At 44.8% G+C, this 16,395-nt stretch overlaps 1 protein-coding gene across 1 annotated transcript in view; it reads left to right on the top strand.

Annotated features, from left to right (window-relative positions):
* The window catches only part of CTNNA1 (catenin alpha 1), a 121,151-nt gene that overhangs the window by 22,754 nt on the left and 82,002 nt on the right, over positions 1-16,395 (top strand). Inside the window, exons 4-7 of the mRNA XM_069029282.1 lie at positions 2,909-3,075; positions 3,845-3,964; positions 5,800-6,066; positions 8,600-8,803. Of these exons, the coding sequence (XP_068885383.1) occupies positions 2,909-3,075; positions 3,845-3,964; positions 5,800-6,066; positions 8,600-8,803 (758 nt within the window). The remainder of the gene's footprint in view (positions 1-2,908; positions 3,076-3,844; positions 3,965-5,799; positions 6,067-8,599; positions 8,804-16,395) is intronic.

Raw genomic sequence — 16,395 nt, 5'->3', positions numbered from 1 at the left:
AAGTGCTGCCACACCCTGTGGGCATGGGGGAAAGAGACTAGAAAGTGGGAATTTTCTTTTGAGGGACTAAAATCTTACCATTTCTGAAATGGGCTCTGTTCCATTAGATTTAATTGAATTATTATGCTTGATTGACAAGACCACAGGATGACTACTGTTGTCTCTTCTTTTCTCAACTCTAGTTTTATTTTCTTTCCCTTCTAATATCTAATGAAGATCTAAGGTTATATTGGAAAAACAGACTGCTCATGTAAGAATTTGTACCAGCTTTATAATCCGAGTCTCTTAGCTGGACTTTTCTCCACAGTGTTACTTTAACTCTTAAAATCCTTCTTCCAAAGTGGTTGTGTTACCTGTGTTCAGTGTTGAAAAGGGGAAGATGGTGCTGGATCCCATTGGAACTGCTGATGTGCACACACAATGCAGTACCTGCACATTGAGGCCAGGCCAGAGTGCCCTCTTGCCCTTTGAATCCAGCTAAAATAACTACCCCATGGTGCTTTCCCTTTATAAAAGAAGTCTGAAAGCCAGCTTCGCTTAATTGGCAGAAATGTATATATATGCAACAACTTTAAATATAATCTGCTTTTAATTTTGGGAAGCTGGTTTTCTTTTGACACCCTGACAAGCTGTTTGAAACTCACTAAATCTTTTAAAATCTCTTGTTAAAATAAAAGGGAATAGCATTTTATTTTAGGACTGGCTTGAAAGGTTGCAATTTAAGAGATGGATAGAGGATAATTTTGGTTTTTAACTTCATTAGCAATTTCTGAGATTCATGTGAAGCAAGTGGCCCCTTCAATAAGTTGTTTTAAATAGGAAATAAATGAAAACAACATTTTGGGAGTTAAAAATGTGGGAATTTTACATATAAGTAAATAAGGAAGGAAATATTTGTACTGAACTTTGGTTCTGGCATATCACAGAATGGCCTGGGTTGGAAGAGACCTTAAAGCCCATCCAGTCCCATCCCCTGCCATGGGCAGGGACACCTCCCACTGTCCCAGGCTGCTCCCAGCCCCAATGTCCAGCCTGGCCTTGGGCACTGCCAGGGATCCAGGGGCAGCCACAGCTGCTCTGGGCATCCTGTGCCAGGGCCTGCCCACCCTCCCAGGGAGGAATTTCTTCCCAATACCCAATCTAAACCTACTTTGTTTGAAGCCATTCCCCTTTATTGTGTTACTTCTTACTACTTTACATGTTCTTGTAAATATATACCCTTAAATCCTGAGATTGTTAATGAATTTCATACTTGTGGTGATGACTTTTATTATCAGCCTGTTCCAGAAGGAATAAAGAAAGGGTCATGTCAGTTACTGTTGGGGTTTTGTGATCTGGCAATTTGAAGTTTTCAGCGTTGGTGGTACATCATCTCTCACCCATCTGGAAATCTGGAGTTCTTAAGCCTTGTTGAAGTATTGAGCTGTGTTCCCCAAAGCTGGGTAGGGGATAGCTTTGGGTTGATATTGAGAGCTGGCCTGTACTTGGACAGAAGCTTTTTTGCTGTGTCCCAGTACAGAAGGAGCATATTTTTATCTTAAAATGTTATATGCCACTCTTGGTTATATTATTTAAGATGATGGAAGGGTGTTACATAGGAGGGAGCATTTTAACAAAATCGAGTATTTTGATGTGGTTGCTTGGGCAGCCTGGCAGCTGTGCTTGGGCTGAATTTAGCTGTGAAGGTGTAGAGTGCCTGGGTGGCAGAAACTTCCTGGGCAAGATGTTCTGTATGAGGATGCCTAACCCTGGGCTCTCCAGCTGTTGGCATTTCTGAGCAGTTAAGGATAAGTTGTTAAAGAAGTGGAAGCCTCCTGGGACTGCATCACGCAGAGATTTCGGTGCAGCCCGCGCCCTGTTTGGTGTGGGGGGCTCCAAGGGACTCACTGTCAGCTGTCACTTGTCAAGCACTGGTGGAGGCTTTTTAGTCTCATCTGAGACAGGCTATTTTTATTTCGGCATTTGGCCATGTGGACACTTTTTCATACAGGTTTTTGGGAAGCCTCTGAAACAGCAGCTCTAGCAATCTGCTTTCTGGTCATCTCTTGCTGCCTGCAGGTCCCTGACCCTGAGGACCTACCATTTTCTAAACTAAGTCCTAGCTGTTCTCTGTGTTTCTGAGATGCTGAGACATCCAAGGATAATAATGTGGATTCCAAAACTTGCTGCTGTGTAGGAACAGTGGTACTGGAAGCTGCCCCAAAAAGAGAGGGAGAAATCCAAAATTTACTCCTCTGACTATTTGCAAGCACTACTGTGATGCTTTGCAAATGCCTTCTGGAGGAATTGCTGTAGCTGTGCAGAGTGGCCTTTGCTTTTCATAGTTAACCAATGGCATTGTTACCATCTGAAACCCAAATTCTTTGCTCCTGCACCAGATGCAGCCCCACAGGCTATGAAATGTTGAAGCATTTTACGAAGCGCTGCCTGGCTTTGAATTCCAACCAGGGCATATCCAGCCAGGTCATAGCTCGGAGTTGTTTACAGTCCCAGGAGCTGTGGCAGCTCGCTGTGTGTTTCTGGGCTTTCTGCTGCTTTCTGCTTAACTCTACACGCACACAAATCAAAGCTTTTGCTCAGGCTTTGAAAGCATCGTAGCTTGGGAAATAACTGCAGCCCTGCAAAGGCATGCTGAATTCGCCTCTCTAGAGAATTCTGGCATGCTAAAGCACCTGTACAAATGGAAATAAGGACCAAAGTGTGATTTCCCAGCCCTTCCTCCCTGCACAAGCCCCTCTGCCCCAATGCCTGTGGTAGCTGTACCTTGAGGTAGCCACATGCAGTATTAATGGTTGGCTGTATTTCACAAATGCTTTGGTTTAGAGACTTAGGTTGGCTTAGGAATCTTTCTGGTGGCTGAGGCAGTGCTGTGTGGTGCTAAAGCAGCCCCTGCTGTCCCCCTGTGCAGGTGACCTGATGAAGAGCGCGTCAGGGGAGTTTGCAGATGACCCCTGCTCGTCGGTGAAGCGAGGGAACATGGTGCGGGCCGCGCGCGCCCTGCTCTCCGCCGTCACCCGCCTGCTCATCCTGGCTGACATGGCAGATGTCTACAAGCTGCTTGTCCAGCTCAAAGTCGTAAGTGTGGGTCTGTGCCGTGCCTGGCACGCCGGGGGTGCTCTGCCGGGTGCCCGCTGTGCGCGCGGCCCTGTGGGGTGTGCGCTGGCAGCGGCCCCCCTCTGCACTGGGGAGGGTCTTGGGGCTTTTCCTCTCGGCAGAATGTGTGCAGTGGGCGTGTGTCACTCATTTTTATACTCACTGTCAGTAGCTTTTGACATTGAGTTGCACTCTGCTCTGAACTTTTAGTACAGAAACTAACTGAGCCCTGGTCTGCAGCTGCGGGTGATAGTCACCCCTTTCATCTTACAAAAGTAATTTGGCTTTCTTATAGCCAGGACTCCCTTGCAGCTACTAGGGATAAGTAGCTTTGGCAGGCTAAATAAAAATAAAAGTGGACTGTTTGAGGAAGCCTTTTCTTCCCATGAGCAACAGGGTGGGTGAGTGGTTGTGCAGAATTTGAAGTGAAATGGCATTGGATACTGGGTCTTCCTTTGCAAACGAGCTTTGAGGACTCTCCTTGTGCCCTTTGACCACTGCCATGGCTCTGCCAGGGCCCTGGACTCCTTCATGCCCTCTCAGATGTGTGTACTTGACTGTCTCTGGTAGCTGGTGACTGTGAAGTAGTAGCTAAGCACTGTATCCTATTAGCCTTAAAAGTGTCTCTCTCCAAAAAATAACGGGGCAGAGGAAGATTGCTTTCCCTGTCTGCTATGAAATACATTCTGAATTACTTCCTGACCTGTGGACTGTGTTGCTTGGAAAAATATGTGAATATATATTCTTTTAGGTGGAAGATGGTATCTTGAAACTAAGAAATGCTGGCACAGAGCAGGACTTGGGTATCCAGTACAAAGCCCTCAAACCTGAAGTGGACAAGCTTAACATAATGGCAGCCAAAAGACAACAGGTATAGTGTGGCAACTTTCTTTTGTATGTTAATTTTTCTTTTTCTTTTCCCAAATAAGGCAGCCCTGCTGCTCTTGGACAGTGCCTGTTGCTGGTAATACTTTTAATGTATTTTTTTTACATTATTGCTGAGTAGTTTGTGTTGTGCTCTGCCATGTTTAGGGACTGTGAGCTTGCCTGGTAAGCAGGAAAAGTCTGCTTGGCTGTAGGGTACTGCTTCTGATGGAATTTGTTCTTAGTAGCATTTTGTTTATGTCAGTGTTTTAGTGCCCTAATGAAATGCTGCTCCCCAAGAGCTGCACTTCCATTTTGAAGCAGTGCAGGTGTGGGTGAGGACAGGGAGCTGAGATGTGTCCCAGTGCTGGGGCACTCTCCACTAGACCACGTTGCTGCTGTGGTTCGTGCAGATGGACTGAACGCGTCCATGTACACAGGGAGCAAAACTCAGGCTGGGCACAGCCACAACTTCCCGAGGAAGTGAGTGGTGCTGCCCACTGGTCTTGCACTGAAATGTCCACTGGAGAAGGAGTTTAAATTCCTGTTTGTTATGGGTATGTTCTGTGTTTGGATAGCTTGTCCTTAGCCTTAAATTGCGTGTGAAATTTGTTTTGTTCAACAGCGCTGGTGTGACTCATTCTTGTGTAGTTAAGCTTTCAAAAGAAAGCAGAGGTGTGGGCAGTTTAACTTATCAGGAATAGCATAATTCTTTTAGAGCAGTTTTTGCCTCTTTGTTCTGTAGATATGTATAAACCAAAGCTGCTTATGCACCTCTGACACTGCTTGGGTTTTTTTGCACAGATTTGTCTTAGAAAATAAGCTGGGTACAGTCAAAAAGGGATTGCCAGTTGGTTATGTATCTCAAATCTGATTGCAGTAAATGGGAGTAGGGTTGTGATGGCCATGCAATAAATGCTCTTAAACTGCTTTGTGATGGATTGTTCTACACTATAGGAAGTGGTTGTACAAAATCTGTAAATCTCTGTGCCTGCTTGGAGTGCCCTGCCTGCTCGGTTTGTACCTTACAGAGGTCACCTATTGCCCATTCATTTTAGAGAGTCTGACAGAATTTTTTTCCCTTTTCTCAGTAAGGCAGTCCTTGTCTTCATTTTCATTGCCTCTATGTTAGATTTAAGAGGTAACTTGGGGATGATGATGCTGCTAATAACTGTGGTTGTTCCTTCTTTTATAAACTTACTGCTTGTGCTGGACTCAGAAGCTTTATCTGATCATGGTGCTTCTGTTCCAAAACAGAGGTGATGGTGCTTTAGAGAATTACAGCACAGAGTGTTTGGGGAAAGACTTATGGACTTGCTCACTAACCTTGAATTAGTGGTAATTACAGTCATTGGATTAATTTTGTCTCATTGGAGGTGAACAAGAAGCTGAATGAGATTATATATTTGTTCTTCTGAAATTAAGTACCCGAGTCTCTTGAGGAGAGTACACACCATCTTCTAGGTGTGATTAAAGAAAACATTCTGGCTGTGAGTCTGAGAGTTTAAATTAAAGATGATCTTGCTTCTCATCTGCAAGCGCAAGACAGGACAGCTTTCAAAATGCTGGTCCTCTGCTGCAGAAGAACAAAAATCCAACGTCAGAGTTTGAATTGTGGTGTTGTGAATTGCCCTGCAGTGTTGTTGTTTTTTGACTTCATGGATCTGTCGTGCTTTGCAATTAGTTGAGCCCTTGAGGATAGGAATACTCAGCAGACAGAATTGAGCAGATTTGAGGCAAAGAACCTGCCTGTCCTCTGAAGATCCAGGGAGACAGTGTAGGGATGTTGAATGTGGGCAGTGCTCTCAAATGAATTTTTTTCCCCTTTAATTTTCCTAACAGGAGTTGAAAGATGTGGGTCACCGCGATCAGATGGCGGCAGCCAGAGGGATCCTGCAGAAGAACGTGCCCATCCTGTACACGGCGTCCCAGGCCTGCCTGCAGCACCCCGACGTCGCTGCCTACAAAGCCAACAGGGACCTGATCTACAAGCAGCTGCAGCAGGCGGTCAGCGGCATCTCCAACGCCGCCCAGGCCACCGCCTCGGACGACGCTGCCCAGCAGCAGGGCGGGGGCGGGGAGCTGGCCTACGCCCTCAACAACTTCGATGTGAGTTGGAGCCTTGCTGTGAAACCCCCTCGAGCTCTCCTGTTTGTTCACCTGCTTTGTTAGCCACAGCTTGCTGTCATTGATATTGCCTGGAAGATCATTTTCTAGTGAAGTACAGCAAGTTGTAGGCAAAGTAGACTTTTTTTTAAAAAGTCATTTTCCAAACTAGGGTTGATGGAATATAGAGAGTTATATATGTGGTTCTTGGTGATGGAAGGCTGTCAAGTAAAACTAGCTCTGAAATAGCAGCTAGCCTACTGCTACGTTAGATGGTTTGTTTGAAATTGATTATTTCATAATATATTTATGTAATGTATTCTTGGAGGTGACAGAAGTGATTTATTAAAAGTGAATAATGTATTTGGAATTGCTGAAACTACCTATTGAGAGGAACATGAAGTGGGAAGTTTTAATATGATCTTTGGTTGGAAATGAAGTCATTTCACACTGATATGTTGTACTGATCTGTCATGTTCTTTATCTTGCATTCAGCACGTTGCTGAGGACAGCCATGCATTTTTACTGAGATCGCTTTCCTTTTGAAGCCAGGATTCAGTGTCTACCTGAATTCAGCCTCTGAATTTTAAACACTGTAGCACTAACTTACTCTAGAACTTTATTTAATATTGCAAAGCCATCACTCAAAAGGCATTTAATAGTTGTGATTTTGCCAGATTTTGCTCATCTTCTCCTTTTTGCTCTTACCACTCTTGTTCCTCCGTTTCTGCCATGTGTATTTTACCAGGATGAAGTTCTGTTTGAATTCTCCCTGTGCCTGATGGGAAGCCTTTCCCTGTGATCTCTTGGGTAACAAGAGGATGTCATGGCTACCTTGATCTTTGTGACTGATCTCAGTTTTGAGTTTGCCTTTCTGAAATTCCATCAGTAAGCCTTAGGGGTGTGCCTCAGGTTAGCCCCGAGGGGCTGCAGGTTCTCACAGGTGTCTGTGGGAGGGGAAGGCAGCCCTGCAGCAGCAGCAGCAGCACCGTGTCAGGGGCTGGAAATGAAGAAGCAATTCAGTTCAGGTTTGCGGATTGGCTTGTACAGCTCAAACCAGCTAATGGGGTTTCTGATAAATCACCCCATTTTACCATACAAACTCTCCAGTATACAGCTGCAGCCTACTTCTTAAGTGTTGCAGTTCACACAAAGCTTTTTGAGCTTTTAATTCCACTTTGTGAGGCTCTCTAACAGCAGCAGTGCCTGATCAGCAGGCCAGCTTCACGATAGCTTTGTCATCTCATCCCTGCCAAAGGAGGCTGACAAAACAAATGTGTTGAGGTTCTTGGCAGATGTTATCCCGGCACTTCATTTCCTGCTGCTGCTTGAGTGTTATTGTGCTCCTGTAACAGAGGCTTTGAGCACACATGCTGCCAGATACTCCAGTGATGGTAACATATTAAATGGCTACGAGAAGATAACAAGCTGATTGTTATCTTTCTTTTTTTGATGGTGCAGTTCTGGGGTGGTACCATTCTATTAGCCAATGGCTGGAAGTTTCAGGAAAAATGAGGAGAGAATGTCTTGGAGAGCACATGCCATGTTCCCATCCTGCTGTGATGGCTGTGTGGTTACTCCATAGGGATATGAAGTGTGCTGGCTGGCAGGAGGAGGTGGTTGTGACATGGCTGTGGAGGTTAGCTCCAGTACAAACTGACTGAGAAAATTCCCATTTCAAAAAGCTTTGGGGTTCCTTTTAGAATTAACAAATTCTGCCCCTGAAATAACCCAACCAAACCCTAAACAAACCACCCAACCATGAAATGGCCAAATTATTTTTCTTTATTAAATTACAGACCTGTTTAAACAAATCACCTGAAAGTACTCAAAGGTGATAAATGCTGTGCAGCTGCTTCTGGGGAGCTTCCAGGGTGGTGGTGAGAGCAGGTACATCAGTGCTGCTGTTTCAGCCCTGAGTCTCTTGGTATGAGCTGTGCTCGTTAGCACTCTGGCAGGAGAAACCTGTGGTAATTTTCTGCCATGAAGAAATTGATTTCTGTGTGGTTTGAAACCTTTGTGTTGATGTTTCACTTGGAGAATTGTTGAGAATACAGTTGTATTTACCTGCCTAACATTGAAGAGAAGAAAGACTACAAAGTAGGGCAATGGAGCACAATACATAGAGCTAATTTTGGATGTTTGTTTTCTTGTTCATGATGGGATAATTACATCTGACAAGTTAACTAGTGAAGGCCTGTCCAGATTGACATGTCATTAGGAAGAGTTCTGTACTTTGAACCTTATTTTTGCTGGCACATTTGAATTTTGCCATTCATGTAACAAGGCTTCCTGTGGCCAAGTTTTCTTTAGCTGTCAAAGCAGCACAAGAAATGAGTAGCAATATAATCTGCTGGGAAACCTCTTAGTAATTTTACAGAACTACTCATGAAAATCCTCCTCGGTGCCAAAATGGTGTCGTTTGCCTCTTCATGCCTGATCAGGGGGTTGCTCTAAGTGTTGGTTGTGTGGATGACTTAACAGTAACGCACTGCTTTGGCTGGTGACTGATTTGCACAACTTTTTCTTTTGCTAGAAACAAATCATCGTGGATCCCTCGACGTTCAGCGAGGAGCGGTTCCGGCCGTCCCTGGAGGAGCGGCTGGAGAGCATCATCAGCGGGGCAGCCCTGATGGCCGACTCGTCCTGCACGCGCGACGACCGCCGCGAGCGCATCGTGGCCGAGTGCAACGCCGTGCGCCAGGCCCTGCAGGACCTGCTCTCCGAGTACATGGGCAACGTGAGTAGCCCTGCTCTGCTCGCTCACTTCGGGGGGTGTAACTCCGTGTCATCAGCCAAAATAGGGAGTTGAAGCCGCCTCCCTCAAAGCTGATTTGTTCTGTCCCAAGGAATTTGAACAGTAACAAGTGTGCCTGAAAGGTTTGTCATGAGATGGGATGAAACCTACTTAAATCATCAATGATACTTACCTTAAAATTCATCTCCAGTCTTCCAAACAAGTGTTATCATCATAAAGTATTAACCCTTTGGCACTGCTTTTATTTTATAACTGTTAATACTGGTTTGTAGAGAAATTCAAACCTCAGTTTACATAAAGTAACTGGGCCTGTGCAAAAAGTTCTACTTCACTTTTGTCGACTCTTGGAACCTTTAACTGCATCATCTTTATAGCTGAAAGCATAAATTGTCAGAATCAAGTTGATTATTGTTGCTATTCAGTTTGAGTAGAAGTGATGTATGAAGTTAACTATGTAGTAAAAAATCCTGAGAGCAGTTTGGTCTAAATATTGGGCTCGGAGCAGTTCTTTTCCAGTGTTTAGGCACTGAATGTGCACACAGTGTTTGAAGCCTGGGAGTGTTTCTGCAGTTGGAGTAGTGTCATGTCATGCGGATGAGCTTCTGCATTTGAGGGCATCATGGTGCAATACTGGACTTCCTTCCCCTCCATTGCCCCTTTGCTCTTGTTCCAGTGGGTTTTAATCTGAAGAACTTGCTGCTTTGAGAGGTGAGATCAGGATATCATAAGATTATAGACTAGACTATGTATAATTGTTGAACTTCAATACTGTTAAAGCTGATTTCGGAAGTAACATTGCAGAAATGGCAGCAACTTAAGCAAACTATGTGGCTTGTAGCACTGAGGCAAGTAAAATTGTCTGAAGAAATCTTAATGGGAGGAGGTGAAGTCTTATTTATGCTTTTAAATGTGTTTTAGGTGCAACTTAGTTCAGAGATAGCTTTTTTTAGACAGTAGCACTTATTTAGGAACCTTGCTGCATTAGATACCTTACCTCCAAATCTTTTGGCCAAAGTGATTTCAGCATAGAGTAAAACTGGTCCAAAGGCTGCCATGTGTGGGTTGGGGTGGTGGAATTCAGAGAACAGATGCAGTGTGTGGTAGAGAGAAAGGAAAACAAGGATTTCTGTTTACCAAAAGAAGGGCAAAGTAATTGAACAAAACTGAAAGGCAAGTCTGATGTAGCCTGCGGGCTGAGCTAGGTATTCATGCAGTCTGTCTTAATTGCTTGTGAAAGTCACTTGTGCTCAGCATTGACATTTTGTAGAACTTGAGACTGCAGCTGGGAAGCAAAGCACGGAGTTGTGCCACTCAGAACTCCTTTGAGCAGGCTGTTCTATAAGTCTATGAGGCATCAGCAATAATCCCTCAAATGTGCTGCTGGATTGGAGGGAGCCCTGTCAGCATGATTGCGAATGGAGCAGCCACCAAAGGGTAATTAAACATGTGCAAGAGGTAAATCCTCGGTCTTGCATGTAGGAGTTGGTGGCATTTGTCTCATTGAAAGTTGGTCAATAGCCCTGTGAGAGTGCAGAGCTTTGACTTCCTCTGACAGCAATGCCTGTCCTCCTCCTCAGCCATGTGCTTTTGTCTCTGATAGGCAAGTTAAAGTAATCATGCTGAGATGGAAAGAATGTATTCCCTCTGTTATCTCCTTTAACACATTGTGAAATTAGTGGAGCATACTGAATTTTTTAAAGTCACTGCTATGTTATGATTGTAGACAGTGTAGTTGGGGAAATGAGATTAGAAATTCAGTGAAATGGAGTGGAAAAAGCAATTGATAAATTATGGTGAAAATGTGGGATGGTGTGTAAAAATCCATACTGTAAACCCCTCTGTGATTAAGCTGAAGAGTGACTAATAGTTGGGAATCTAAACAGTGAAAATGGTTTGATACATCTGCAGGAAGAGTAGGGATGTGCTGACTTAGAGTAGTGGCAGAGGAAATGTCATTTCATGTATATGTATGATATACCCACAGCTCCTGGGATGCTTTCCTCCAGTCTCCCTTTGAAGGAGGAAGTGAATTGGGCATTAAATCTGTTAATTGCACAGCACTTGCAGTGCATCGTAAATCCTATCCAAGTGCTAGAGTAAGAGGTATTTATTGGCCAAGTGTAAAAATTCAGAGAAGATTGGATGAGGAATACACTGGAAGGGCTGAGGCACAGGGCTGTCTTGAGGCAGACTCCCTTTTAGCTTTAAATGCCATCTCTTCAGTGACTTCCTCTGGCTTTTGGGCTTGCTTTCTCATCTCTGGCAATAACAAGACCGTTTTCTAGACAGTTTATAACTCAAAATTTAGTGTTTTGGACCCAGAGTTTAACTGTTTCTCTGTGCCTGTCCTTGAGGGTCTGTAAGTCTGCAAGCATTGGCGGCTGTTGTTACGGAGTGTGGCAGAAGTTTTTAGCTGAATAACAGTTTTTGGCAATAAACTGAATTGTGAGATCTCTTGACCCCCACTGCATCTGCTGGCACGGTGATGAATCCTGTGATTATGCCCTTAAGAGAAGGGATAGATTTGCTTGTTCAGTAGTTTGTTACAGAAGTTTGAATCCCCTTTTTCTTAGATTGGTGGGTGTATTATTTCCTTTTTCATCTAGCACGACTTCTCTTGCCATTTTCAAGAGCAGTCCAGCTTGGTCAGACTAAATCTTGTACATCAAGGCCAGCATCCTGTCAGACAGTGGTGAGTGGATCCTGCAAGCAGAAGGACAGGAGCAAGGGAGCTGTGTAGTTTTACTTACCTGAGTATCCCCCCAGTCCTGAGCTGGCATTGCTGACTGTGTTGAATGGCTCTTGGCAGACTTTTCCCCAATTAATCTGTGGAGATCCTTTCTGAACCCTTATAAGCATCCTTAGCAAGGAGTTTCCTGCTTAAATGGGTGCTTTGTGAAGAAGTATCTTTTGTTTTGAAGCAGAACAACCTCATAGTGCCTGTTCTGTTGGATGTTTCTCTCGTCGCATTTAGAAAAAGCCCCTGAGCAGCAGCTCCTTGCCCATCCTTTCCTGTGCCACTGTTGTTTCAGAACCATATCACGTAGGAGGCTTTGGTCTAAGATTCCCCAGAATGAAGTGTCCTAGTTTTATTAGATCTTGCTGTAAGTGAGTTACTCACCACCTCCTCTCAGCTTTGGCTTTGCCCTCATGACCGAACAGCGTGGTGGCTTTGGACAGGGTTTGTAGAGGGAATGTCCCAGGGCCTGTGTGTGCCTGCATCTCACAGCAGTTTGTCTCAGCTGATTTCAGCCTTGTCCTGAGGACTGGGTAGCATTTGGTGTGGTAGTGGCTGTCCCCTTGTGTAGATTCACGTGGAGAATCCAGCTCAGGTGGCCCAGGAAGGCTTCAAGATGAGAATGCTGGTGTGTGAAGTGACAGCCCTGGGAGAGGAGTTTCAAAAGCACAGTGCTCATGTGAGCCAAAATGGTGGCATGGTCATGTTCCCCCATCCCCTGCCGTGCCCTGTCTGTATCATCTCTGAGCTTTGGGGACCAGAACTGCACGGGCTGTTCAGGGTTCAGGCGGTGGCACAGTGATCTTCTGGTTCTGTTCTGCAGTCCTGAGCTACCAATGCCTCACACTTGATGTGTTCTCTGACATGTGCTGAGCATGGAGGGGGCTCCAGGGAGAGCTACCCTCAGGATTCAGCTTCCGAGCCACAGTGGCAGGAGTCTGTTTCTGTGGATGTTACTTGGATGTGGGCTTTCATTACCTGTGTCCACCGAACTTCATTGGACACTTTGACCCAACCTCTTGGTTTATGAGCTACATTCTTTGAAATCCCAGCTGTTCATCCCTTAATTGTAGCATCTGATTCTCTAGCTTTTCCCCCTCCTCTTCCACTTCCCCAGGGGAGAGCTGTTTTCCATTATGGCTTTTGCTCACTTCTCACAATTCCAACAGAAAATAGTTCTCCTTTTTAAACTTGCATTGCAGATCCCTCCTGGATTGAAATGGCACGGATGTTTATTTGCATTTGGGTTTTATTACTTGGAGTAAGCTTGAGTCTTGCTGCTGGTGCTGAATGGCAGAGCTAGAAGAAGAAGGCCTAAATTCATTATTGATTCTGAGAAGCTCTGTAAAAGCAGAGTAGTCCAAGGTCTTGTTTCTGGGATCAACTGCCTGGAATGCAGTAAATTGACCACATGAGTTGTAGCTAAGTTTGTAATATAACTCACAGATGGCAAGACCCAGATCTTTGTATGATCTGTGGCAGTCAGGCTTTCTTGGTGTGTATTTTATTAATTAAATGAAGACATTTCAAAGCATATTGAGTTTAGTTGAACATCGATTCCAGACTTAGGCAGGGCAAGAGGGCAGAGCAAAGCATGGAACTGAATGATGCCAAGACTAATAGTGCAATCAATGAAGTTAGTAAGAAATATAAGAAAATACAATGGAAACAGTCTTTTGTGTCTAACTCCGTGATCTTGTGTGGGTACATGTTGACCTGTGGCAGTTTGCTCCAAATAAAAAGGATGAAGCTGTATATTTTTCGACACTACTACCAATTTATCCTGGCGTTGCCTTTGCACTGGCAGCTGGTGAGATTCCTCTCCCACTGTAGGTACAGCCAACATCTCTGCTTTTCCATACTGTGCTACTCAGCTCTGCCTCAAAGTTAACAGAACTCCAATGAAAACTACATGGATATCTAAACTACTGAAAGCAAATGCATTAAAAAATCCCCAGTGGGCTGACAGCTGAAATATTTCTGTGTTTGAGAAGCTGGTATGTAGAATGGAGAAGTAAGAAAATGTGTCACTGACACGGGAATCCACAAACTGTCGTGACAGGTACATGCTCTGTGCTGTAACCCTCTGGGTGTCATTAGCACAGGGCTTGGGCAGCTTGCCTTGCTGTCAGCTCTGTGTTACACATGGCAAACCCTGGAGATGGGGGCTTTGAGGCTGGGCTTTGGAGGGGTTTGGGGTTAGCAGGGTAGAAAGCACAGGCAGTGCCCTGGAAATGCAACCAGCAGTTTCCAGTGTGCTCTGAACTTGCAGAAGACATCAGTTATCTGACTTACATGTAAGACTGGAAATAAAAGCTTCCTTAAGCTTTTGACAGTCAATTTTTATTGCCTGGTGCAGGAGCCCTGAGGGATGGGGACAGTTGAGCTCCTTTCCATGAGCCAGCAGTGGTCGGAGGTGTCCAGCCCTGTTTAGTATGCACAGGGACGTGCAGAGAGCTCTCATTTTCAGTCTATTCTGTACCCCATCAATTTCTAATGCATACAGCTCCCCTTTCATGCACACACCAGTAACTCAGCCATGTACCAGCAGAAACATTGTCAGGAATTGTACTTTGGCGAGTGCGGAATGCGGACCCGGAGCCCCATTGTGTACCACATGCTCTTGTACAATAAAATCCCTTGTTACTACATTTGGAAACGATAAATCATGTTACATAAAGTAGCCTGACAGGTCCCATTTCAATGGGAATTTTAATGCTTTTATATTAACATTCTGACTGTGTCCTTGACTGTCTGGATTGCATTAGAGGTGCTTGGCAGCAAATGGAGAAAAGCCATTGGGAGTTGGTTCAGAGCAGGCATTCCAGGCACACATCACTTCAGAATGGCTTTTTATTTTCCCCGGTTTCCATCTTCTCTTTGGCCTCAAGTGCTTGAGCACCACAGCAGTGTCTGTTTGGGGGTGGGGGTTGTGTTTCTTTTTGTGTTAGATTTTAACCTAACCTATGCTGGTATGGCACAACTCGAAGGTGGGAGAGGTGGCTGAGCCCAGGCTGTGGCCCTGCACTGCCTCAGGGAACTCTTGCAGGCCAGCATGGTTTGGATCTTGGGGTCTCCAGAGAAGGTCTCAGTACTGCTGGATTTGGACCTGGTGGACCCATAACTTTCTAAGTGCTGGATTTGCACCCTTGTGTCTGTGTTCAGTGCAGTTAGGGGAATGTACTGCTCCAAACAAGTGCTGTTTCCTCAACCTTAATTGCACTATTTTGCTTTTCTTTCCTAAGCTTCTTTGAGCATCTCTGATGCTTGGACGTGATTGGGCAGGAAAGTGCCTAGCTTATCTATTCAATATCTGCTGGGAGAAATCATTTGTCTTCAGTACTACCAGCAAAGGATATTTCTACTGACACAGTTGCAATTTACAGAATGGAGATGTGTTTTCATGATGAATTTGCCTATTAATGATGTTGATCCACAGCTTTGTATTCCCATCAAGGATCCAAGCTTGGAAGGGAACATGTGAATTTTCACATGACTGTAAAATTCATTTATAGCAAGTATCTATACACTGAAAGAGCTCTTGCACAGCCCTTTTAATGAAAGCATCTGTTTCTGTGGAAGTAGATGTGAATTTAAATGGCACACTGATCGTGTTGATGATAAAGATGCTGATAAAAATTCTGCCTTGAGATAATCTACACTTTCTTTTTTAATATTGTTTGTCAGTTTAAGATGCCTGAATGCTGACGTGATGGATGTGGTTTGAAAGCCTGGATGGGTTTTCCTGTCATGGACTTTGCTGCTCAGTAGAGAGCTGTGCTGTTATGCTGGGCCCTAATTTCCATAGACATTATTGGTTTGACAAAGATGCTGCTTTTAAAAACAGAACATTTCTGAAGTGATAAGAGAATTTTAAGTTTAATGCTTACAGGCTGCCATAGAGTAAATATTTCAGCATCATTGGAGTGAAGCCAGATGAAGATGAGAACTTCACACTATGTCAGGCATTTTTGGGCTACAGAGTCAAGCTTCCAGGAGTTCACCCAACACCAGCCTGGTTTGGGACTTAGTGTGGGGTTTTCAGGAGATGTTCTGGCACCTTCTGTTTCTTAGGGAATAATACAAGGACTTACTGAATTTAAGAGAAGCCAGCTCAGGCAGTTTTGTAAGCCTTGTGATCTTTGGGTTTTGAAGCTCTTCAGTCTTCTCTGTCACCCCAGTGGTTTCCCTGAGCTCATCCCAGTGTTGATGTGGAATTGCTGGTTTAGAGACCCCAAACAACTTGGGGTGCCCAGCCCCAGAGGGGAGGGAGGGCAGCACACCTGGGCTCCAGCTTCATGCCCTGGGTGGGGACACACACCAGTGCAGCCAGATGCTGCTGAGGCCACTGATGCCAGGGGCACAACTTGCAAGTCCTGGATGCTTTTTCAGACCCAAGACAGTTTTTGTGCTGTGCAGATGCATTTCTTAAAGAAGCATCTGGCTGGCTTAGTGCCTCCTGAGAGAATCCAGCAAAGGCCAGCACTCACACCTCAGGTCTGGTTCCAGTACGAGCCTAGATGTCTATTGAAGTCTTAAATCACTGCTGCACTCCATCCACTGCCTTCAGCCTTTGCTTGTTTGGTGCAGAGCTGCCAGTGAGAACTCTCTTAAATTGAATAGATTTGACAGCAGCTGGGACTTGTTCTGAGCTGCCTTGTACAGCAGAACTCACCCTTGCAGCCTTTCCACGCTTTGCAGCATTTTTGTTACTGACTCCTAATGTATGTAAAAGAAGGAAGGTGGCTGCCCTCACTTACAGTGCTCACTGCAGCCAGCTGTGCAGCAGAGCTGAGCTCTAGTGCTGTCTCTGAACAGGAATTGAGTCCTGTGGATA

The sequence above is a fragment of the Aphelocoma coerulescens genome, chromosome 13 (genome assembly GCF_041296385.1).
Source record: "Aphelocoma coerulescens isolate FSJ_1873_10779 chromosome 13, UR_Acoe_1.0, whole genome shotgun sequence".
In the NCBI taxonomy this organism is placed as follows: Eukaryota; Metazoa; Chordata; class Aves; order Passeriformes; family Corvidae; genus Aphelocoma; species Aphelocoma coerulescens.
The sequence above is the reverse complement of the archived record's forward strand: the minus strand, read 5'-3'. Positions and strand labels throughout refer to the sequence as shown.